The sequence below is a fragment of the Heteronotia binoei genome, unplaced genomic scaffold (genome assembly GCF_032191835.1).
Source record: "Heteronotia binoei isolate CCM8104 ecotype False Entrance Well unplaced genomic scaffold, APGP_CSIRO_Hbin_v1 ptg000825l, whole genome shotgun sequence".
NCBI classification, from domain to species: Eukaryota; Metazoa; Chordata; class Lepidosauria; order Squamata; family Gekkonidae; genus Heteronotia; species Heteronotia binoei.
The window spans coordinates 173276-198295 of record NW_026800106.1 but is presented as its reverse complement, the minus strand read 5'-3'; the positions used below and the strand labels follow the sequence as shown (position 1 = coordinate 198295).

At 40.3% G+C, this 25020-nt stretch overlaps 1 protein-coding gene across 1 annotated transcript in view; it reads left to right on the top strand.

Annotated features, from left to right (window-relative positions):
- The first annotated feature begins 1606 nt into the window (after positions 1 to 1606).
- The window catches only part of LOC132590825 (E3 UFM1-protein ligase 1-like), a 41154-nt gene continuing 17740 nt past the window's right edge, over positions 1607 to 25020 (top strand). Inside the window, exons 1-11 of the mRNA XM_060263756.1 lie at positions 1607 to 1840; positions 4296 to 4441; positions 5378 to 5406; positions 6234 to 6331; positions 9242 to 9356; positions 11529 to 11659; positions 13179 to 13237; positions 15350 to 15496; positions 16419 to 16594; positions 17686 to 17865; positions 22465 to 22588. Of these exons, the coding sequence (XP_060119739.1) occupies positions 1764 to 1840; positions 4296 to 4441; positions 5378 to 5406; positions 6234 to 6331; positions 9242 to 9356; positions 11529 to 11659; positions 13179 to 13237; positions 15350 to 15496; positions 16419 to 16594; positions 17686 to 17865; positions 22465 to 22588 (1282 nt within the window). The 5' untranslated portion in view covers positions 1607 to 1763. The remainder of the gene's footprint in view (positions 1841 to 4295; positions 4442 to 5377; positions 5407 to 6233; positions 6332 to 9241; positions 9357 to 11528; positions 11660 to 13178; positions 13238 to 15349; positions 15497 to 16418; positions 16595 to 17685; positions 17866 to 22464; positions 22589 to 25020) is intronic.

Genomic DNA, 25020 nt, shown 5'->3' with positions numbered 1-25020 from the left:
TTTTGAATGCTGTTAGCCGCCCTGAGCCTGCTGTGGCGGGGGAGGGCGGGATACAAATAAAATTTTACTTACTTTTTACTTACTTACTTACTACTTCAGGAATTAACAACTGATCTACATGCTTTTCACTCTGTTCTTCTCCATTTTGAAGATTCAGAAGAGATTACAAGAACACTGTAAAAAAAAATCCCCGAACATGAACAATTAAAATCTCAGTTTAAGAGTTCCAGCTGTTGGGTACCAGACCAGGCAAAAAGGTGTTAACAGTTCTTCCAAAAATTGTACTACTAATGCTTCTGTCAAGGCTCCTGAGGAAAGGGATTAGAACATTTGTGGAATAGCCTCAGTGCTTTATCCATGCTTTATGATTATTAATCCTTCCACTAAACCCTTCTGGTATACTCAGTGGTCTGCAATTCTCACCTCAATTTATCTCACATTGTTGTCTGCAGTTCTGGACAATGTTCTCAAAATAGGCTTGTTATCTGTTCTTTATTTCAAGAAAGTGTTCCTTATTTGTTTCAGGAATACCTATAGAAAAGAAAAAATATACCGCACCTGTACAAAGCAATTTTAATATATTTCAAGGACATAAGGTTGTCTGGTCTCTCCTGGCAACTGGCAGGGATGGGAGGACTAAAAAGTAATGGAAGGGAGACCCAGCTGACATTGCAGCAATGAGTCTGTGTCACTTCTGAAGTGACCCAGAAGTATTGCGATGTGGTTAGCATCCAGATCTGTTCAACAGTTTCACTCTGAACAAGATGTGTACACTAGCAAATGCTTTGGCTGGAAATAATTAATGTCCTGTTATGTGTAGAAAGAGTCCAATCCACGAAAAGTAAATTATAATCAACGTACAAACAAAAAAGAGCCAGAAATAAAACCATATTCACCCAAAGGCTCCCTTAAATAATTGTTCCTGTAAAAAATAATGTGTTGCCTTCACAGCTTTTTGCAGTCCCTTCCATAGATATGGCACTGCCCCAGGAGAGGAAAAAGTCTTGCCTAGGTGATGGGGAATAGAAAGCAGGCCTTGGTGGGAATTTGAATGTAGCATCCACTTGACAGTAAATTCTAGCATGCACAAAAAATCTGTTAGTCTTCAAACTGCCACAAGACACAATAGGTGAATGCCACTATAGGGCACAAAACTAGTAGTTATAAACCCACTAATTTATTTAATCAATGTGCGTTCAGAGAACGCAGCTCCTTGGAAGAAAGCAAGGATAAAAGTCAAGAAGTGGAGGACTCTTTAATCTTATTTTGGCAAATCCCTTAAAACGTGCAGCATCAATCTCGCCCTTTCCTTGCATTTCATTATTTCAACGGAACTAGTTTCTAACATGCAGAAAAATCAAATCATTTCAGAAAACTGTTTTACTGAGTACTGTTGACACATGTGATTACAACAGTGATTCTTGAAATATCTACGTCTACACTGGAGATGAGAAGGGCGATGTTTCACGAAACAGACTGGAAGATGCGAAGCTCGCACTGAAACGACGCCAATCCCAGCATCCCGCTCCCCCCCTCCTTCATACCAGACCGCTGCTTCTAATACCACATACTAAGCTATCTCCTGCAGATGGCGCTGTTCAGTGGGGACGCCGTTTGTGAAGTGCGAGAAGGTGGATTGTCCCAGCACGCAACCCGTCGTCGAAGAGACTTTCCAGCTGACGTGTGAGTTTCAGCAGGCCTTGTCTGGACGCTCTTCTCACTCTCCGTCTCCCGCTGTCTCTCCTTTTCCCGGAGCCACGATTATGGCGGCTACGTGGGAAGAGATTCTGAAACTGTCTCAGCAATTCCAGTCCGCCCAATTTGCCCAGGCGTCACAAAGGTGAGGGGGGGGGGGAGAGATAACACGGAAGCCCAGGAGGCGGAGCCAGGCGGGAGCCCCTTCCCGGTAGCTCGCTCCTCCGTCAGTTTTATTGCTGGCGTGCCTTAACCGCTTTCCCCTGTAGCATTTCCACTTGCGCTTGTATAAGCAGCGTTTCTTGCAGGTGCTACCGTAACATTCCGCCCAAAAACATAGGCTGAGGTTTCCTGTTAACTTGGGGTCAGCAATCTGTCATGCTTTTCACACAACCCAAGCACCCAGCAGGTGGAACTTGCCCTAACGATTTATCTCCATGATAAGAAAAGCTCGGTTTTTGCATTCTGCTGTTAAAGCCACAGGAGTAACTGGTTGGTTTTTGGTTATTTTTAAGCGATATTTCTGCTTGCAGGAACGTGTCCTGAAAATTCATAACTTAATATCTTCTGCCTCCCTGTGTATGCGCACACACAGAAGCCACATAGTTTCAGATGGCTCCTCAAACCAGAACGTAGGCAGTCCACTAACTAGGGTCTGTTAAACCAGGATCTGAAATCAACGTTTAAAATTAGTATTATCAACCAGTTTTCATATGATGTACAAATGGGGACAACTTGACTTAATTCTGTCTTGTTCCCCTATGATACCCTCAGGTAGTTATTGCAGAAACTTTGTAAACAGAGCAAAAACAATGAAAGCAGAATATGTTGAAACAGACTAGGTGCCTACAAACAGAAACTTGGTTTGACAAACCAGCTAAAAACATGGTTTTGTGTCGTCTGTACCAATCGTCTCACCAAAGCGCTCATAGCTGCCATCCTTTATTATTGTTGGTAGTGAAATCCTTGCCAAAAGGCCATTCCTAACATGGAAATTTAGGAAAAGCTGGAAAGTTATGCCTACACAATATACATTTATCCTGTTGGATAGCTTCATTTGTCAGAAGACTAAAAGAAGACAACTCTGTCCCCAGTTTCTTATTTGTGTGTATTAAAACAGGTATACTCGCTTGAGATCTGTAAGAAGATAGTGATAGTTAAAGTGATGTTCTTGCTTAAGTTTATGCCATCACAAAGTATGTCTGGAAAAATATTTCTGAGGCTTTCATAATAGTTTTCTACAGACACTTTGTTCTATATTATATATCCACACATGACTAAAATTTCTATGGCAGTCTTCTGGTTATAGTATAAACCTTGTGTTTAAGAGTTTTACTGAGACCGACAACTGTTTTGATTTGTGGACAATCATTATAGTGGAGCACTGGGGAACTGAAATGCATTCGAGATCCATTGATGTTAGCAGCTCACACTTTTATGTTAAATGTATTTGAAACAGAGCCAAAATTGAAAGAGCTCACCACAGAAATCTTGTACTAAATCACTTTCTTGGCTCTCACTGTTTGTGACAGTTATAAGCATGGCTTCTGAACCATGCTCACACGTTCCTTTTGCACTCCTTCATATGTGGGGTACATGCAGGCACACAGGCAACTTGAAGTTTTCCTTCTAACACAATGGAGTTCTAAACTAAGATTAAATCAACATTTGTAATCCCAGGGTTTCAGAGAGAAGGAAGGAGGAGAGTATCATTTTCCCAGGTGCCTCCATCTGGATTTAACAACAAATTGCATTTCAGCAGAAGCTCTCAGTCATGCTCCATACATGAAGGAAGGTGGAAAGATGCAAAAGAAGTGAGCAAACTGTGTTTGTGCTGTGAATAAATAAGTTTTTTTGTTTATTCATTTATATTTACCCTGTCTTTCTTTCCCATGGGGACCCAAAAGTGCTTATGTTGTTCTCCTCTCCTCCACTTTATTCTTTCAACAACTCTGTGAGGTAGGTTAGGCTGAGAATGTGTGACTGGTCCAAAGACACTTCGCAAGTTTTCAGAGTAGAGTGGGGATTCCAACCAAAGTCTTCCAGACTATAACTGTTACTCTGTTGACTACAGCCATTGGCATAGTTGCATGTTTGAGTAAAATCCTAGGTATGAAGGGCTTGTAGGACACAGGCAACCCCCCCCCCCCCCCCGTGTTTTTGAATCACTAAGCATGGTTTGTAAACACTTTATGTGTTTCAGATTTGTGCCTTGAAATGGTGCTCACATCACTGAATTGTGATACAGTGGATTGGGCAGCTTGGCTGTTGCCAAGGACATAGGATTGCAACCTACTTCTCCATTTGTATTAATCTGAATTAATTAATATGCACCAGTAATAACATGTATATATTAACTGGAATTCTTATTTATCCTACAAATATAGCTGATTGAGGGGAGTAATTGTGCTACCTTATTTACACTAAGATAACTGAAGTTAGAAGGCTGTTACTATTTAGGGTTACACTGCATAAACACAATACAAATATTGTGCTGAAGCTTCTCTAGATTCTTATAGTTGCAATGTTATCACTAGTTTAAATTCCAGGGGTGTGAGGCTGTACCTGAAGATGTTTGCCTTGTTTTATTATGTGTGCAGATTATCGGAACGTAATTGCATAGAGATCATTGCCAAGTTGATTGCTGAAAAACAGCTGGATGTTGTACATACTCTTGATGGGAAAGAGTATATTACTCCTGCACAAATTAGTAGAGAGATACGTGATGAACTTCATGTTCGTGGTGGTAAGTGTCCCTTTGTTTCTCGATGCCCTTAGAAATTCAAAGAATGAAGATGTGACATCCCATTTGCTCTTGGGGAAAAATATATGTCATAGGAAACATGTCTTTGTCTTGCTGAGTCACCTGCAAGATGCGATTTTAGTGCTTGATAGTGTCGTACTTCCTCTGAGTTTAATAAACTTCTGTCAGTGTATTGTGATGTGGTTAGCATCCAGATCTGTTCAACAGTTTCACTCCGAACAAGATGTGTTCACTGGCAAATGCTTTGGCTGGAAATAATTAATGTCCTGTTATGTGTAGAAAGAGTAATAAAACTAGTTTTCTTTCTGGTAATGATCTCTTCACAGCTTCACTTTCATCCTTCCACTTTTCTTGTTCCTTCATCAGACTAGCAGACTTATTTCTGTAGAACTCACTTCCAACTAATGACATAGATACAGAGCTCTGTATAAGCCTGATGTACTTTTGAAGTCCATCTATGAGGCATCTTCTAAATTCGCTTCAGAGGAGGAGATGCTTTCTTGCATCCATGCTTTTGCCTTTGTGGAATAGCATCCTCTCCTAAATTAGATTTGAATGTCATTGTGACTGTGTAAAACTCTCTGGGTATGCCAGAATCTCAGGCCTTCAAGTAATTGCTGGGTCCTCTTTATCTTTTTTGTGAAGCTGGAACAGCATATGAATAACAGTACATGAAGTTGGAGTAGCCATGCTGGTAAAGCTGCATGTGAAGGGAAGTTACAGTCCTCCACATACCGTGTGAGTGTAAGTCTAAGTGAACTGACTAGGGTTATTTCCAAGTAAACATACATAAGATCTGGCTGAATGTTTGATTGGATTATAAAATTAAATGAACAGTCTTAAAATTTTACTTTCTTTGTTAATGACTGTTTATACCAGTGTCTTAAAACCTGTTTTAATACATTCTTCTTCTTATAGGTCGCGTAAACATTGTTGATTTGCAACAGGTAACTTTTATCTTTTTTTTTTAGAAAAGAAGTCTGAAATCTGTATTTAATTGAACCATTGTAAAGTTTATAGTAGATTGTATATTTAAATGGTCCTGACCTCACTAGCCCAGGCTAGCCTGATCTTGTCAGATTATGGAAGCAGAGAAGAGTTAACCCTGATTAGTATTTGGATTGAGGACCACTAAGGAAATGCAAGGTCACTGTGTTAAGGCAGGCAAACCACTTCTAAACGTCTCTTTTCTTGAGTCACCATAAATTTACTGCAGCTTGATGAACAAATAAATATATAGTCATAAAATAGTGTATACACAGCTAATCACTAAGCTCTAGTTTATTTTTAGTAACTGTAGGTAGCAGTTCTTTACATACTGTTATGATGGTCTCTTACTTGGTTATACAAACAAATGTTTTTATTTGTGATATTTGTTTGATACCTGATTTAACCTATAAAGGAAGCAGGATTTTCTTTAGAAGTTTCTTATTAAATAACAGAGAACATATAAATAGAAATGCCTGATCACTGGGGCATTCACAAAATTAATTAATGTTTCATTTCCATTAATTTTTTCCTTCTTTTTCTAAACTTCAAGTAATTGAAGCTTTTCATAATTAGTTTTTTTTTACTGAAAATGTACATTGTATGTTTGAGTTAATAGCTGTTTTATTTCCCGGTACCACAATCTCTGTTCCAATACAGATATTGCTGGTGTATTGAAATTGAAAAGTTGCTGGTGTATAATCATTATGAACCTGAAAATAGATTGTTTTAATGGCAATCTAATTTGACTTCTAGGCACGAACCTGTTTTTTTTCCTCCCCTCCAGGTAATAAATGTAGATCTGCTGCATATTGAAAGCCGAGCTAATGACATTGTCAAATCAGATCGAACCATTCAACTAGTGTTGGGACAGCTTATAGATGAGTGAGTTCTTTCAAGGGTAATTAAATATAGTGGAAATTCATATCATGCTTTTAGGTGCAATGAATGTCAAATGAAGGCCAATAGTTATGAATTATGATTGAGGAATCATTCTTGAGCTTTTATGAAGCAGTTTGAACTGCCATAAAAGTGAGAATTGCTGTTCTAAAGTATTATTGCAGTTCTCTAACTTTCCGTAAGACCTTACCTGGAGTATTGTGTTCAGTTTCGGGCATCACATTTAAGGAGGATATAGACAAACTGGAACGGGTCCAGAGGAGGGCGATGAAGATGGTGAGGGGTCTGGAGACCAAGTCCTATGAAGAAAGGTTGAAGGAGCTGGGCATGTTTAGCCTGGAGAGGAGGCGGCTGAGAGGTGATAAGATTACCATCTTCAAGTACTTGAAGGGCTGTCATATAGAGGATGGTGTGGAATTGTTTTCCGTGGCCCCAGAAGGTAGAACCAGAACCAATGGGTTGAAATTAAATCAAGAGAGTTTCCGGCTCAACATTAGGAAGAACTTCCTGACTTTTAGAGCAATTCCTCAGTGAAACAGGCTTCCTCAGGAGGTGGTGGACTCTCCTTCCTTGGAAGTTTTTAAAACAGAGGCTAGATGGCCATCTGACAGCAATGAAGATCCTGTGAATTTAGGGGGTGGTATTTGTGAGTTTCCTGCATTGTGCAGGGGGTTGGACTAGATGACGCTGGAGGTATCTTCCAACTCTTTGATTCTGTGAAAGAGAGAAAGGCTTCTCTTGCCCTATTTCTTGTCATTCTTTGTGAGTGAATGAATCCAAATAAAAGAAAAAGACAGATGTGTGCAGATGTGTGGCATGACTGAATGCACCTCAGACAGGAAACTGTCGGAAGCGAAATGCACACAGAAGATAGGAGAGGTGTCCTATATTATATCTGATGTCTGAAGCAAAATGACATGAAATGTGTAAAAGGATCTGGAAGCATTCCATCATCTGAACTAGTTGCTCTAGACACAAAAGCTGGAATTCAGGAACTTCTTGGTGAAGCTTGCCTTGCTTTTGGGGTGGATCCAGCAGAGTCTGAAGTCTTGAAGACTCCTTATGCTGGAAGCTGCTGTGCAAAGGGGCTGGATCTACTCTCCTATGGACACTGTTATCTGGGATCTTTGGCAGAATAGATTGTATTTGGTTTTAGGAACTATGATTGAAATAGTACAGACAACAGTAACTTGATATGGTTTTATAGTAATCTGTTGCTGACATGGATCATCATGACTTGCTTGTGATGTCAAACCTGAGTGCAATACTCCTAGAAGTTGAAAATAGTATGTTAGCTCAAAGCCTTTCAGGTGCAGGTGAAAGAATACAAGGAACTGAATTCTGTGACTTCAGTTTACCATTCATGTAAAGATTCCAGATAGGTAGCTATCTATGTAGAAGCAAAATAAAAACAACACAAGCCCTGCTGGATCAGACTGAAGGCCAATCTAGTCCAGCATCCTGTCTCACACAGTTACTGGCCAGTTCCTTTGGACGACCAACAACAGGGCATAGAGGCCAAGGCCTTCCCCTGATGTGTTGCTTCCTGGCTCTGGGATTCAGAGGTGTAGTACCTCTGAATGTGGAGGTTCTCCTCAGTCACCATTGCTGGTAGACATTGATAGACTTATCTGCCATGAATCTATCTAATCCCCTTTTAGATAGATAGTCCTGTGGCCGTCACTACATCCTCAGGCAGCAAATTCTACATTTTAACCACTTTTTGTATATTTGTCTGTCCTGAACCTACTGCCCATCAGCTTCATTGGATGCTCTCAAGTTCTAGTATTTGGAGAGAGGCAGAAGTTCTTTATAAACTGCTATCATGACCCCCCTTAATTGTCTCTTTTCTAAACTGAAAAGTCCCAGACTCTTCAGCCTTTCATCATAGGGAAGGTACTCCAACCCCTCCTCTGTAGTTTTTCCAGTTCATCAATGTTCTTTTTTGTGATACAGTGATCAGAACTGCACACAATATTTCAAATGAGGCAGTACCATAGATGTATACAAGGGCATTATAATACTGGCCCTTTTATTCTCAGTCTCTTTTTTAAGAATCCCTAACATAGAATTTGCCATTTCCCTGCTACAGCACACTCGGTTGAAACTTCCACTGAGCTATCCACTATAACCCCAAGATCTTTTTCCTTCTCAGTCTCACCAAGTTCAGACCCCATTAGACTGTACTTGAAGCTGGGATTTTTTTGTCCCAATGTGCATCACCTTACCGTTACCAACACTGAACTTCATTTGCCACATTGTCACCCACAGGACTCCAGTAGCGCCTTAAAAACTAACAAAATTTATTCTGCAAAACCTTATGCTGGAATAATTTTTTTTTGTTTTGTTTTAAGGTACAACTGGAGACCTGTTTTATACTGATGTTTTTCTAAAGGTCTGATATATTTATAACATCTTAATGTATGAAATAAAGATTTTCTTTGCCTTTCTCTCCCACCAGCTTCCTGCACATCCCAAAAAATCTTCTGTGAGGAAGGGGGGGGGGGGGGTTGTAAACAAAATGCACTGTAACACGAACTATGGTGAGAGGAGAGTTAATTGGATGCAATTATTATCTATGAACACCACAGCAAAACAGTGAAAGAAGCAGTAGGCTGTTCTGCATGATTTTCCCCCTTCATTTCATCCCCCACCCCCATGCTACAGTACATTTTGTTTACAAGAATTTCCCAGGGTTCATTAGAAGACTTGTAGAATTTGCAGGGAGCTGCTGGAGGAAGAAAGAGGTGGTGGAAAGCACTCCAGCAAACTACATCTGTGAACTTTTTCCATAGTATCAGACGAAAAAATGCTGAAATAACTGGTTTAAGAATACATATGTGAGGCAAATTTAGAACTGTGTATCAACATTTTATACTTGTATTCATGTGTTAGGCATTACCTAGATCAAGTGGCAGAAGAAACCAATGACAAATTACAGGAAACAGGCCAAGTGAAAATATCTGATTTGTGTAAAACATATGACCTTCCAGGAGACTTCTTGAAGCAGGTAACTGTATACTGTCATAATGCAAAAATGTCCCAAGTAGATGATATTTTATCCCCATAACTATTTTATGGTCCTTATTTCTGGGATAATAGGTTTATTTTCTGGATGACAGTGTGCTGTAGTAAAATTATGATGCTTGAATTTTATGTGATCCAATATGCATTATTTTAATTTGCTTGTTTCTACAAAACACAGTTACTGGAGTATCAAATCTCAGTGTTGTATCTTGGTTCCATTTTCCGGCAGCCTCTGTACTTAATAATATAGACATGAAGCAATGTCCTTCAAACGTAAACTAATGCTATCTGATCTGCTTAGTTCAGTAAATGAATGCTATCTGATCTGCTTGGTTCTTCAAAAAGAACAATAGTCTTTGTGCTCAGGTGCCAGGAGAGCAAGTCATTGCCTTGACCCATACTGTTTAAAAATAGTCTTGGAAAAAGTTTGTTGATCTGTAGATTGCATGGGGGGGAAATCTGTAGCTAAAGATAAATAAAAATGCACTTTCCTAAATGAATATATGAGGAAAATAAGTGGCAGTATGTTTTATTTATATGGCACTCTTACATATTATTGCCAGTATCACTTTATAATATTATTGAAAGATTTGGTATTCACTAGACTAGACCCATACTGGTATGTGCAGAATGCCTTGTTGTTCTGAATACTCTAAATGGACCTCAAATTGTGTCACCAATTAGCCACACAAAAATTATTTTGCTGTATTTTGATTATTAGTTGTTTTCCTCCAAGAATGATGTCCTGGATCTTGTTTACTGCATCAGAACATTGTTCTTGATAAAAAGAGTAAGAAGCCTGAATGCTAATATTGAATCATAATGAAAATGGTTATTGATGAGTAAAGGGCGTTCTATGCTTAGGGGTGCATATTCTTTCTCTCAAGCAGTTTGTGCCACAGTGGCTTTCAATAACAAAAAAAAAGTGCATGAGAAGGAAGGCTCATTCTTTACTCTTGCACCCTGCACCTATGGCCCCAGATGCTTCTGAGAGAAATTCATTGCTGCAAATAGAGGCCACAGCTCTCCCCCATTTATAAAAACTGCATTTTCTGCCTTTGTTTCTCACTTTTAACTGATGTTGTTAAAAAAGAGAGTAAAGAAAAAAAGGGGGCCACTGCTATGGAATAGGACCAGTGAGACTGAATTTGTTGGTATGGAGCAAGCTGTCTCCAGAGTTACCTTGAGATTCATCTCTCCCATTCCTGCCAAGGCAGTTGAGAGAAAAGTCTGCTTGCACATTTTCCTTTCTCTCTTTGTAAGGAAAAGGGCTAGACAGTTTTTTTAAAAAAACAAAAACTAGAAATTCAGAGAGGGGGAAAGGTATATGTCTAATAGTGAATCGCACATAGTACTCTCTGCAGCTTTGGGCTTGCTAGTTACTGGTACCCATGTACATTGTGGAATGCTTCAAGGAAATAATACAATGAAGTACCCCTGCTTATGTGCTTGCAACTGTTTGAATTTATCTCACAGTGGTCCTGGACAGGAGAAAGTCGATCAGGGGCTTTCTACTAGATACTGTTTATGTGTATGTGTGCCTGTTTCTGTGCATCAGCTGCAGGATGCCAGAGAGAGGAGGCAGCTCTAGAGTGGAAAAGTAATATTAGATGGATTGTTCCATGTGCCTTGGAATAATACAGACTTCATCCATGAAATCATTTTTGCCCTTCCCTCTGTATGGGGCAAGGCAGAGCAAAAGCTGTTCAGGGAATCTTTCATGTTCAGGGAATCTAACAGGCTCAGGCTCCCACCAGTCTTGTGACAGAGCCACAAAATGTAGCTCAGAATATTGTAGAAGATGGGTACTCCCATCAGTTGCTCTTGGATGAATACAGATTGTTACTGTGATGTCTGAACTAAACTTTCCAGAGCATGTTTGCCAGGCTTCAGAATATCAAGCTTTGTGATAACTAGAGAGAACACTGGATCTTCCAAAGATCCCCCTAAATGCCCATTCCACCCCAGATTGCTCAGAAAGATTTCTCTTATATGGCAGGCAGTGATGGGGATGCTTTTGTGGTTGTGGTTGTGGTTGTGTAATACCTGACTCTGTCGAGGTTAAATCTTTTTATTAAACACCTGTGGCATGCACTCAAAACTCAATGCAGTGTTAAATCATTTGTCCAATCAAATTCTGTGATTCTGTTCTCAGACATTCTCTGCACGTCTGGGTAAAATTATCCATGGGCAAATAGATCAGGACAACCGAGGGGTGATTTTTACAGAAGCATTTGTAACTCGGCATCGGGCCCGCATTCGTGGACTCTTCAGTGCCATCACAAGGTAAATCTGATCATGCGTTTCTGCTTGTGGGAGTTATACTGTTTTCCCTGTACATGGAGGGGGAATGAAGAATTGATTCTTAAACATGTAAATTTGTAACTGTGTTAAAAATCTTCTTGGGAAGATGTGCAGGTTGCATACATAGCTGCAGTAATCTGCTATGTTAAGACTCTCTATTAAAAGGCTACATTTGAATTAGATTCTATTTTTAATATCTAGCAATGATGACTGCATCATTCTCATGCTTGTTTTTCTACAGTGCACTCTGCCGTAATCATATAGACTAGTAGTTTCACACTTCAATTTTTTGGATTGTGGGCTGTCAGATCAACAATTGTAATGCTTCAAAGCCTTCTAATAGTACAATGTGTGTCACAATGACAGGAAGTGGGTATGCATCAGGCAGCTCATAGGAAGCAGATTTATTATGTTTGTGTGTTTTTTTTCTTACCTTCCATCTAGCGATCCAAGTACAGCCCAGCTACTGGGACAGAGTGAGAAAGAGCTAGAAGCTACAAAGCAGTGAGGGCATGCATACTTTTAAAGACTTCGTTCCTGCCTAATTTACATTGGAATTGTTTTAGCACCTCTCAGTTTATGTGTACTGCCATCCAGCTCATGCAGCCCAGACAGCATCTCACACAGAAAGTGCATTGCCCATGGTATTATCCATAAAGTCAGCCACAGAAATTTTCTTTACCTGCTGCCATCCTATTCTGTATGCATAATGAGGCTAGGTCTGCAAAACTGTCAGGTCTTGGAATGCAGGGAATATTAGAAAGGTGAGAGGACTTTCTCTCACCCACCGTTTCCACTCCGTTCCAGTCTTCCATCCATACTATGTTCTCCCCTGTTATGAGTAAACTGAGCTTGCATGTCAAGAATTGCTTGCTAATGGCATTAGCCTACATCATGGACTTTGTAGGACAAGACAGCCCAAGTCAAATCTTGGAGACTACAACAGGAAAGTAATATTCCCATGAATACAGTTGGTCCGACCATAACAAATTTCATATGTATGAAAATAAATGTCAAATAGCTAGTATCTTCTTTGACACTACAGAAAATGTCTTCACTGACAATAGTGGAGAAAGCAGAACTCATTCATTCTTCACAGCCTTTTGCTACTCCCAAAAAATGTCATAGAAGTTCCATAAGACCCTATTACAGCCTGCCAGTAGTGTCTTTTGACAACATATTTGTTAAGTATCAGAAAGTATATGCAGTTATGCATTAATAGAGCAGAATGACTTCATGCCGTCTGCACCCAAACATATTCAAATTCTGGACTGTGAATAAAATAAGCCAAATATGCAAAGCACCAAAGTCACACTCCTAAATGCTACAAACATGATGTAAATCGTTCCAAATTTCACAGCACTGTAGGTATTGAAGCTTAGAAAGCTGCATTTAGAAATAACCGTTTAGTGTTATGGTGTTTGACTTGAAATAAACATAAGATCTTGAATTTTCATTTAAATGTTTCCTGGCTTGTGATATATCTTTCTTCTTTCTTTAGACCTACAGCAGTAATTAACCTAATAACTCGGCATGGCTTCCAGGAGCATTTGCTTTACAGTGAGTTTTGTTCAGAGTCTTTCATGGTAATATCAATTTCAGTAGTCTCTCTGTATAAGAGGCATACTACATGAGTTGCTGATAAGTAATAGTCTAATGTCATTAGTCTATAAATAGACCATTAATCTCCCCAAACAGGTGATGCCTTTCCAGCCTGATGTTGTATATCAGGGTGGTTGCATACCTTATCTTTTAAAAAAGAACACTGCTTAAACTGATCCAGTGAAATGCATGTTGCCTGGTTTATATGTCTGTTACATGTCTAACTTAAACAGGTTTCATGTAAACAGTTTTGACAGAACATGTACAGATCTCAACAAGCAATCATTTTCCTATACCATTCCAACTTTAGAGCTTTCCTGACACTGGCAATGAAAATTCTTGATGATGAAACAGCTACCAGAGAAAGATGAAACAAGAAGCACAATACTAGTCTTGTCATCTGTTCAATTATTTGACCTTGGCAACAAACAGTTTTATCAGCCAAGCACATGCAGGGGTACAGAATTCACATAACTCAGTCACATTAACTGCTTTGGCTTCTTATTTATAGGCTTTGCTTGGTGTTAGTGGAGCCAGACTCTCTGTAATGTTCATAGCATTATATGCCAGTAAGTGAAATGTGTACTTTATATCACTATTTACCTTTCATTTAAGAAAGATAATGCCTTATAGTGGTAACCCTTAAGAAGCCCTATCTCATTAACAAAACCTTTCTGAAGTCCTTAGTGTATGTCTCTTGAACCATTGCATCTCATGATTCCTTCAGAGCATTCCAACTTAATTCCTTCTGCTCCCTTATCTAATTCTTTTTTTCTTTCCCTGCATCATATTTTGCATATCTTCTGGGAACACAACCTATTTCTAGTTGTCTACATCTTGAACATACATGTTTTCCTGTCTGCTGGTTACTTCATATGTTGCTGCAGCACTACGGGAGCCAGACCAAGTGCAGTGTAGTAGCTTGCGTGTCTGATGAGGATCTCAGAGATCCATGTTGAAATCCCACTCTGCCATGAAAGCTTTCTGGGTGACCTTGAGCCACTCACTCACTGACAGCTTAAACTAACTCACAGGATCCTTGTAACAATGAAGAATGATGTTAATAGGTGTCTTTAGGTCCCCACTAGGGAGAAAATTAGGAAATTCATACGTAATTGCGATTTCTGGTCAGGCTTCCATGTTGATGCTTGGAATTGTCTGGAACCTTCCCACCTGTTTGTTACCCTCTATCCTGCTTAGCTACTGACCAGTAATTAGCTGGGGGGGGGGGAAGTTTCTTGACAAGCCCTGCCCATGTGGTTGTTCTGCGCTTCAAAACTTTACCATGTCGCAAAAAGTCACAGAAAAGTGGTTCCTGCACTAGACTAACATTTCTCAATGTCATTTACCTGTGTTTTTTTTCTGCCCTCAGTTTCCACCTTCATTCTTCTGCCATCAGTCTCCACCTTCAGACATTACTCCATATCATCTTCAGCACACATTGTTTATCAATTTTGATCCATGTATGTCATTTTCTGCTTTAAACTGAACCTGCAACAATGCCATTCATCTGATTAATTTTGCTTATCTGGACAGACAAAGCAGTATGCGGCCATAATGCCAACACAGCAGCTCCTGCCTTGAATGCAGCAGTGCTGGATTTGGCCTTTGAAATGTCTGTTGCTCTGCTGTGACTAAATAGCTCAGCCCAAAGGCATTGAATATTGTCTTTCAAACTCAAAATGGCTTTAGGGGAAACTATGTCAAAGTATCATCCAGGAAATGTCAGTGATCATTTATTAATTTTTTATACATCTATATCCTGTGCTTTCAGCTTACCTGGCTCTTCAAGTGGCACACAACATACATCAAATAGTTTTAAAAGGTCAGCAACACTAGCAGAATTCTGATATATGAAAAGTTGTGGAAATAGGTAACAAAGAAATTACAGCCACAGTGTCACGGAAGAAAAACATTGGTCTTATGAATATTCACAGGGAGGGGATGATGCTGTGAAGATGTGGATCCACAAAGCCTGATTTCCTAATTCTTGTGACTCATGAAAAGACAGGCACCCTCATTTGTGTGCAGATATGTTTAATGATGTGGCTATTTCATTTTCTTCATCAGCTGTCTTGGAGGAACTTGTTAATGCTGGACGTCTGAAAGGCACAGTTGTTGGTGGAAGGCAAGACAAGGCTGTGTTTGTCCCTGACATCTACGCCAGAACTCAGAGCAATTGGGTGGATTCTTTTTTCAAGCAAAATGGCTACTTAGGTAATGGCTTCCATGTAAACATAAATCTGTATCTAAAAGTTATTTGTCAAGTGAAGTTAAGTTTTAGGATAGTTCTCAAGACAGCCCAAGGGTTGTGGGGAAGTCAAATACATGTTTCTGACACTCCTCTCCTCCCACCCCCAGAATTTCTTGCAGTCAGATTCAACAGGAGAAAAGGTAGTGCAGTACATTGTTGTTACACTGCCTGCCCACCCCAAATACAGTTTTTTACTTACAGGGAAGAGATCTTCATTTCCTTTTTTTCTCAGGGCCTGGTAGTAATAACACTGGGCAGGCCAAGTTTGGAAAAGCAGCCTTGCCTGCAGTTAATCTGCCCATGTCAAAGTCCTTAATGGCAGATGGGGAAAGCAAAGGGTGGAGTGGGGCATAGGTTTCATGTACCTTCTTGCTACTTTATTCATCCCCTGGGAACATAGAGTAAAGCAGGGATGGAGCATTTCAGATTCCGTCTTGTGAAGTGAGTATATTTGTGTGTGAGTGGAGCTGGGGAAGTACTAGCTGTCTCAATTCTCAAGCAGTGGCCTTTAGTCTGAGTTCCATCACACTTCATTATGAGGAAGAAACAAAACGCTGTAAAATGATCAGTTATGCAAAAAGACAGGTTTGTCACCCTTCCTCAGTTTTTAAAAAATTATTTATTTATAGTTTCTATACTACCCTTCCCTGAGTTCATGGGACTCAGGGTGGTTAAGAACAACAGAAAGTACAATATAAAACCAGCTTTAAAACAATCAAGTTAAAAATTAAAGAGCATTGAATAGTGCCAATTTATATACAGTATACATTACTGTCCTGCAAGTGGGAGAAAGTAGCATTGGAGGTGGGGAGAAGGGAGTGCCAGATAAAGTGGTAGCCTTAAAATCTTAAGACTTAAAATCAAAGACTTTCTGTCATTTTGTAGAATTTGATGCATTGTCCAGACTTGGCATCCCAGACCCTGTGAACTATATAAAGAAAAGGTACAAGTCCTTGCAGCTCTTGTTTCTGAAAACATCTTGTGTTGGACAGGAGATTATGGATCAAGTGGAAGCCTCAGTGGATGAAGCCATCAATTCTGGGACTTGGGTGGATATTGTGGTATGATCTGTATTTTGTGTCTTCCTACCATATTTGTTATATCTATTTATCTACAAAGTCATTTTTTATGCAGTTATGCTTTATATGTATGTCTGAGTGAATAGGGGCCAACTAGTGTATGAAAGCTTAGTAACATTCTGCCCAACATTCTGTCACCAGTTATACCAGTGGAAAGGCTTCTTGGAGACATAAATATCTCTCCTTCCAGACCGAACAGTACAGGATTAAAGATCAGAGTGGCCACTACTGAGTGGGTTAGGTTGTAAACAAAGCACAGTTGGCTTCAGACTTATATTTAATTTATTTAATTTATTTTTAATTTATTTCAATAATATTTAATTTATTGATCAGTGTGAGTAATTTGAAACAATTTATCCTATGCATGCTTCTTAAATATTTTATTTGGCAGCCTATTCCATTCCCTTAAAACCTTTAGCAAAAGTTTCCCCTATCAAAAATGTTGGGTTTTGTTAACCTTTTAAACATTTATTTGCATCTTCACACCCATTTATACCTATAAACACAGAAATTTACATAGGTTATTAAATATGTTCTTCTTCCTACTCTCCAATAGCATTTGTGTTTTCAGCAGGCGTTTCCCACATACTGACCTAAAAACCAAGATTTTGGATTTCCGATTAAATTCAAGAGATCTGTGATTATGATTTCTATGGTTTTAGCTTATTAGTAGCTAGATCACCTTTTCCCTCCATTCCTGTTCAGCAATTGAAGCAGTCAAGAAAAGACAGGCTCAAGCTGTAGTGTCTTCTCCTCGTGTAGGACACTACATCCCTAATAGCTTCAAGGATTGGTTTATGTTATAGAAGATGAATGGAAAGGAGTGGTTTAAATATTCTTTTTCCTAACAACTGTTCTCCAGTCTTCAGAGCTATCTATGACTGCTAGTTGGCTATACAGAAACCACAGAAGATCCTAACTGTAGATCTTTTATGTGTTGTCTGTTGGCCCTCAGAATGCTGCATTCTGCATGAACACCATAACTAGTATATACAAGTGACTTTGTATGTGAGCACATAGCTGAGTAATAATCTGAACTTGACTTCTTTTCCCAATTTTGTGTTTAATATTAGCCTCTTCTTCCAAGTTCATTATCGGCAGAAGATGCTAGCATGCTGCTTCAGCAAGTGATGAGATCTTTCAGTAATCAGCCCTCAAGTTTGGTCTTTAGTGAAACTGTGGTGGTCAGTGAGAAATTTATCAACAACTGTGCTGAGCTGTTTAATGACCTGATGCACCAGAAAGCTGAAAAGGTTTGTGTTCCTGAGCCCCTGTTTAGAAAAAGGTGGAACAACTAAGAACTCTCAGGTTCAGTGCAGCCCACCACTCATGTATTGTAGACTACCAAGTGTTTGGCATCCATCCTGTGCCCTGGTTATGAAGTCCTGGGCAAGCTGTAAAATCAGTTTATTAAGCATCTGCTGAACTGCCTGAGGAGTCTCATGATGTTTATGTTCACATTTTTTCTTTTTTTCAAAAACCTATGCATTGTCTGTGGAATCAAGTTTCTTATATGTTCTGTGTTTTGCATGGAGAGCTTGATTTTTTTAAAAAAAACATTCAGCAGATTTTAAGGGAGTATTAGGCTGCTTACCTTCATTTGCCATCAGATTGGTTTGCCTTGAACATATCTGTCTGTGATTCGTTTTCTTTTTTTAAAGAAATTGTTAATGAGTTTTTGATACAGATAAAAACAGAAAAAGAAAGAAATGCAAAGAAAAAAGGAGAAATTGAAGAGACATACCCATAAAATTTCCAAAATTTCACAAAGACGAATATAACTTATTACTAAATCCAAAACTATAGCATGATTACTTACTCTAAAGTCATAACTGAGTTACATCCATAAATCTCCTTTTCTATCATATAAAATTGTCCTTAATCCTCAACTCTACAAATCACCAAATCATTTTTCCTTGCATGCAAAAAGTCAGTATGTGGTTTCCAGTCCACCAAAAAAGTAGATAATGTCTTTTCTCTAATCAAAGAAGTAAGTTTAGCCATCTCTGCATATACTAACAACTTTAACAACCATTCTTCTACTTCTATTAGTTGGATATTTTCGTAGACTTCCAATTCTGTGCTGTCTGTGATTCATTTTATAATGAAATGTTGGACTCTGGGTTCTTCTGCTGGATAATCAAGAACAAAATAACAAGTGGTGTTGAAAGCTTCTTTAGTTGATTAGTTCTAGACTGTATGCGTACTAGCACCACAGTGAGAACTAAAGGCAATTTTGATGTGTTTTAATCTCTCTCTCTCTCTCTCTTAGGTTAAAGTGCCCCTTTAAAAAAAAACACAGGAATATCAAATTTATATTGGTTGCATGTATCAAAGTTTTCCTGAAAAGGGGGGCATGGTCCACTGGATAAAATCAAAATCTCAAAATAGTATTGTGTGTGGACCTGACCAATACATTTCCTCAAGTAAAAATAATCTGAGTATGACTTGGATCCTAAGGTGGTATTCCTTTGGCATAATTGCACATCCTCTCACAAAACAGCTTTCTTTTTTTTCTTTTGTGGAGGACAAGGGGGTAATTTTTGCCTTCTGCAGACTCCCCATTTGCCCCCTCATACACATACTGTTCTTTTGCGTACAGCAACCCAAAGGAGAATGGTTTCTGGGGGCACCCTGCAAATAGACAAAATCAGCAACTGCTTGTACACATGCCTTATCAGTTGTGGCCCTTATTTTATGCAGTGGCCTGCCTGATGAGGTCAGGAAGGCTCTCACTCTTCTGGCATTTCATAAATTATGCAAAACTTAGATATTCAGGAGGGCTTTTAACACAGGTAATAGGACTTTATTATAACAGAATTGATTCAAGATGAATGCTTTTATACAAGGAAAGAAGGAGGCTGTGGACAATACTACTGTGCATATTATGTGCTATCTTTTGTTATGTGTATTATCCTACTATGCAATTTATGCACCATTTTACAGGTTGTGTTAATACTTATGCTTTGTGTCAGGTTTCTGCTTAGTTTCAGATTTTTGCAGTCTTAATTTTTGTAATGCTTATTGGATGTCCCATCCTGTTTGTATTGACTTACACTGTGTAATGCACCCTGAGTTTCATTGAGAAAAGTGGACTATATATATATATATAAAAAATGGCAACCGTTGTTATTATTATTATTTATTATTTCTGCGGATTTGTATTCCACCCTTTCCCATAAGGGCTCAGGGCGGATTCCAACATATCAAACAGTTAAAAACCAACAATACATCAATAGATAAATAGTAAAACAGTTAAACAATTAAAACATTAAAAGTTTAAGACAATTGACAGTTGAGCCGATAGCTCGGATTTAATGTAAGTTAAGGCAGCATGGATAAGGTAGACATTTAATTTAGGTGTCCAAAGATGCCAACTATATCAGCCCGATTTCCTCCAAATCCAGATGGTAGTCAGCATTGGGAGGCCAGTTAGATGGTATAGCTAAATAACGACACCTGCCTGCCTCAGCGAAAGGCCTGGTGGAACAGCTCCGTCTTACTGGCCCTCCAGAATGGTAACAGATCTGGGAGGGCCCGAACCTGCAAAGGGAGCTGATTCCACCAGGTTGGGGCCCGGGCCGAAAAAGCTCTGGCCCTGGTCAAAGCAAGGCAGGCATCCTTTGGGCCAGGGATGGTCAGAAGATGTTGGGTGGCCGAACATAATGACCTCCAGGGCTCATATGGGGAGAGGCGGTTCCTCAGGTATGCCGGTCTGAGGCTGTGCAAGGCTTTAAATGTCAGTACTAATACCTTGAAGTGGATCCAGTACTCGATTGGTAGCCAGTGCAGACTGCGCAGCATCAGCCGACTGCTCGCCCGTACAGGCAATTCAGTCAGCAATCATGGTGCCGCACTCTGCACCAGCTGGAGTTTCTGGGTCAACCTCAATGGTAAGCCTGCATAGAGTGAGTTACAGTAATCCAACCTGGAAGTGACCGTTGCATGGATCACTAGCTAAGTCCCGAGGAACCAGGAAGGGTGCTAGTTGCCTGGCCTGCCAGAGATGGTAAAAGGCAGACTGTGCAACAGCTGTGACTTGGGCCTCCATAGAGAGGGTGGCATCCAGTATCACATCCAGGCTCCTCACCTTCTGAGTTGGCACAAGGGATGCGCCATCCAGGGTGAGGAGCCGGATGCCTGATCCCAGCCCCCCGTGACTCATATACAGGACCTCCGTCTTAGTTGGGTTAAGTTTCAGCCAGCTCAACTTCAACCAGCCAGCCACTGCTCCCACTGCTTCCAGCCACTGTTCCACTTGTTGCCAGCGACTCACTTTTGACACGTGCACCAGCACTCCCTTGCTCCATTGTGCATGTGCCTCAGCAATGGTGGAGTGTAGGTTGCAGCAGCGCTCTGTAACATCACTGTTCCCTTCTTCTGTGTGGAGAGGTCCAGAGGCTCTTTGTGAGCTCAGGAGGCAAGGCGACCTGGCCTTTAAGTTGCAGAGACAGCCTTCTGTGCTGCCAGATAGGGGCAGTGTTTCATGATTCCATTCCCTCCTTCTGGGTGCAGATGTCTTGAGAGGTCTTTGGAAGACTATCCATGGAAGGGGGCCTTGAGTTGTGGGACACTGTGCCTGGAGACTGCAATGTCTGTGGTGCTCTTATGTGCAACCACACAAGACTGACTTTTCATGCTAGCACCCCTGCTTTCCAAGAGGACAAGATTTGTGCCACATTAGAGAGATTGGCCAGGAGAACTGGGAGTGGGAGGGAAGTGTCTGTGGGGGGGATTTCATGTCAGCCTTCTAAATGTGCCTTGCCTCCCTCTATCTTCCCCTTCCCTCCCCAGCCCCTCCACCGGCAAGGCTGGGGCACTAGCCAAGAGACTCTTTCTAGAGCCCATTGTATTTATTCTCACAATGGGCCTTATTCCTAGTAAATAATATAAATGTAAAAGTAATAGCAAATAATAGTTACTGGTTTTGCAAGTTTTTTGTGATGGGAGACATAAGGAAAAATTTAGATAATTTCATTATTGTAAAAGTGCTGTATAAATGGATTAGAGAAATTACATTTGTCCGAAACATACATTATTATAGAGGAAGGGGAGACATTCATAATTATTATCATAGCAACAATTCGTTCAATCTTGTCTTTTTGACAGAAATGTTCTTAAATGGTTTTGTGGTCCCACAGGTAGGACAGTTAGATGCTTTCAGACAGCCTCCAGCAGCAAGATCTATGACCTCAGTAAAATCCATTTTACAGTTCTCTGAGTCAAATACTGGATTTATAATACTATTGGGAAACATTATATGCCGCTATGGCTTCCCTGGGTGAGCACAACTAAGGCAGTAGCATTTTCTTCCCCAGAGATGCCAGAGCACTATGTTTGGCACTTGTCACAGCCTCTAAAGGGCTTACATTCAGTATAGCCAGGGAGTCAGATCTCAAGACTATAAAAGCAGGACTCTAATGCAGTCAAAAACTGGAAAAAAACCAGTCATATATTTTCTAGTAGAATGGATCTGAATACAATCATCTGAAGATCTAAAGTAAAATAAGTCAATGTTAGAGGACCTGCTTAGCATGCCAAGGGTCCCAAGTTTAGCAATAGCCTGTGGAGTTGCTGTGAGTTGACTGCGTCTTGATGGCACTTTACACACACGCAGCCCTAGCATCTCCAGTTAACGGCTGCCAAGCCAGAAAGATCTCTGCTTTATGTCCCAGAGATCCAGTGTAACTACTAGTTAGAGTACCACCTGCACATTAGTGGTACCTTGCTCAAATTGTTGAAAGCCCCTTATGTCCATACTGAGCAAGAGGGAGGCCTGGTACTGAAAAACTTGGGAGCTTAAAGTGAATTCTATATAGCACATTTGAACATGCTTTTGTTCTTCATTTCAGGAAATGAAAAATAATAATCCAGTTCACTTAATCACTGAAGAGGACCTGAAGCAGTCTTCTCTTATCGAAAATGCCTCTTCGAGTAAAAAAGACAAAAAGGATGAAAGAAGGAAGAAAGCAAATGGTAGGAAAGTGGGATCATTAACTGTGTTAATATTTTAGGTGGTCTTTTAAAATTAAACTGACTGAATGCCCTGTGCGCCCCACCCCCACCCCAGTATGGGGGAAATCAGGAGGTGGCTGCCACTAGAGGTGTGCATTCAGATCTTCCTGAGCCTAAAATATACCAAAAAAATACCTTATTGGTATTTTTCTGGTATATTTAGGCTTCCCAAATGGATCTAAGTTTTCTTGGGGAAACCAGGGGGCAGCGGGGGGGACTGGGAATTACTATTAGATTTGAAAGCAGTGGAGAGCCAGAAGCAGATTACTCTTGCCTCTCAGTTTGTCAGCCCCTTTACTGCAGCCCCTTTAAAAGGACTGCAGAAGACAACCCAATGATCAGCTATGATGAGGGGGAGCAGACTGTTCCCACTGGTTTGGCTTGTAGTGGGCTTCTTATGCAGCCCATTTTAAACTGGCCTTCATGAGAAGCCAGCTCCAGAAGCTGCCGTGCCACAGGGAGCAGTTTGCTAATCACAACACAACAGATCCTAGGGCCAGCTTCTCTTGAAGCACAGTTTAAATTGCACTGCAGAAGAAGCCATCCCAGCAAGGTCTGTATGCGGCAGGGAGAGAGTTCATTGTGTCACACAGATCCTGGGGCCAGCTTCTCCTGCAATGTGGTTTAAACCACACTGCAGGAGCAGCCATCTCAGCCTGGTCTGCGTGCTGCAGGGAGGGACCTCCCAATGGCACACAGATCTTGGGGCCAGCTTCTCGTGCAGGAGAAGCCATCCCAGTCAGGATCTGTCTTGATTCAATCAAGATTCAGACCTAGGTTTCGATTCAATCCAGGTGGATGAATTTTCTTGAGCAGGGGTGTCAAACTCATGAGGGCCGGAACTGCCATAAATAAGACCTTGTCGGATCGGATCATGTGTGTCATAAAATGTAATGCCAGGTAGAGGAGATACAAACTTTATAAAGAACACAAACACAACAGATTTTTAAGAACTTAAAACATGCTTAAAAGATTAGCACTCCTGCAATATTTTGTTTGTTTCTGATCTTTGACACCTCTTGCCCTGAATTATTGGATCAAAATCTAGAGACAATGTCTGTACTGTAGCAATCTTGAGTATGCTGTTCAGGTCTTGTTCAGGTGTAAATCTGTACATTGCAAACCTACTTTTGATTTATTGACATTCATTACAGAATTCCCATGATCAATGGTTTGAGCCTAAGGCCCAGGGGAAAATATGAAATGGCTGGGCATTGCAAGCTTTTGTACATAGGTTGCTTCATCTGCTGATCAGCCAGTGGGAGAAAATAGAGGCTTTGCTCTGTAGCTCCTAGGTAGTTGAGCAAGCCTAGCAAAGCAAGCTGTGATGCAGAAGGAAGCAAGAGAGAGAGAAGGAAAGCAGATAACAGTGAGTTGCTCGTGGGCCTGATTGGAACCCTCTGGGGGCCTGATCCGGCCCTCCAGCTGCATGTTTGACATCCCTGGTCTTGAGCTTCATTACTAGTTGTAATTCAGCAGACTTTCTAATTTCTGTTTTATATTCCCTTGTAAAATAACTGCTACTTTTGGGTCAGCAACTGAATATTCAGTAGCAGTTACCTTACAAAGGCATTATTCATCAGTTACAAAGGAATTATTCATGAAGAATTAATTGATTGAATTGAGACCTAGGTTTCCTGTCTCATTACTGATGCTGATTTTCCCATGCCTGTTACCTCTCTTCATATCACTTCTTATCCAATCACTCCTGCTGTTGTCATTTGCCTGCTAATGTCATTTGACTTCTGAAATCACTCCACTTTCTGATACATAAGACTGATGGACTCACATTCTAGCTGTATCTGAAGAAGTGAGCTGTGACTCATGAAAGTTCATACCCCACTACAAATTGTGTTGGTTTTTAAGGTGCTACTGGTCTCTTACTCTTTTCTATTGCTACAGACTAACATGGCTACCCATCTTCATCCAGTTCCTGCTGGTTATTAGTAGCTTTGTCCGCCATAGAATGACAAGGAAACAGACAGATGAGCAGTGAAATAATTCCCCAGTTACTCTGAGAAAGTTGACAGTGGGAAACATGAGAGCTCCTTTTCACCCCAGAATATGAAAGTTCACCTGTGGAGACTTGTTGCCGTCTTTCATGTCTTCAAAGAGTTGTGTGTGACTGGTCACAGGAGTCAGAAGAGAGTGGAAGCAGACCTAGTGAAAAACCCGTGCACTTCACTTAGCTGTTTCGCATAACCTGGTGCCACCATCTGCAGAGTCCTGCTGATCTCTTGATCATCTTGAATGTGAAAAGTACACTTCAGTAGTTCATATCTGTGTTGAAGTTGAGACAGACTAGGTTAGGTAGGGGGGCACAGAAACATACAAAATTCCAACTGGCTGTCGAAGTCTTCTGAGAAATTATGAAAGAAATAAAGGGTAATATA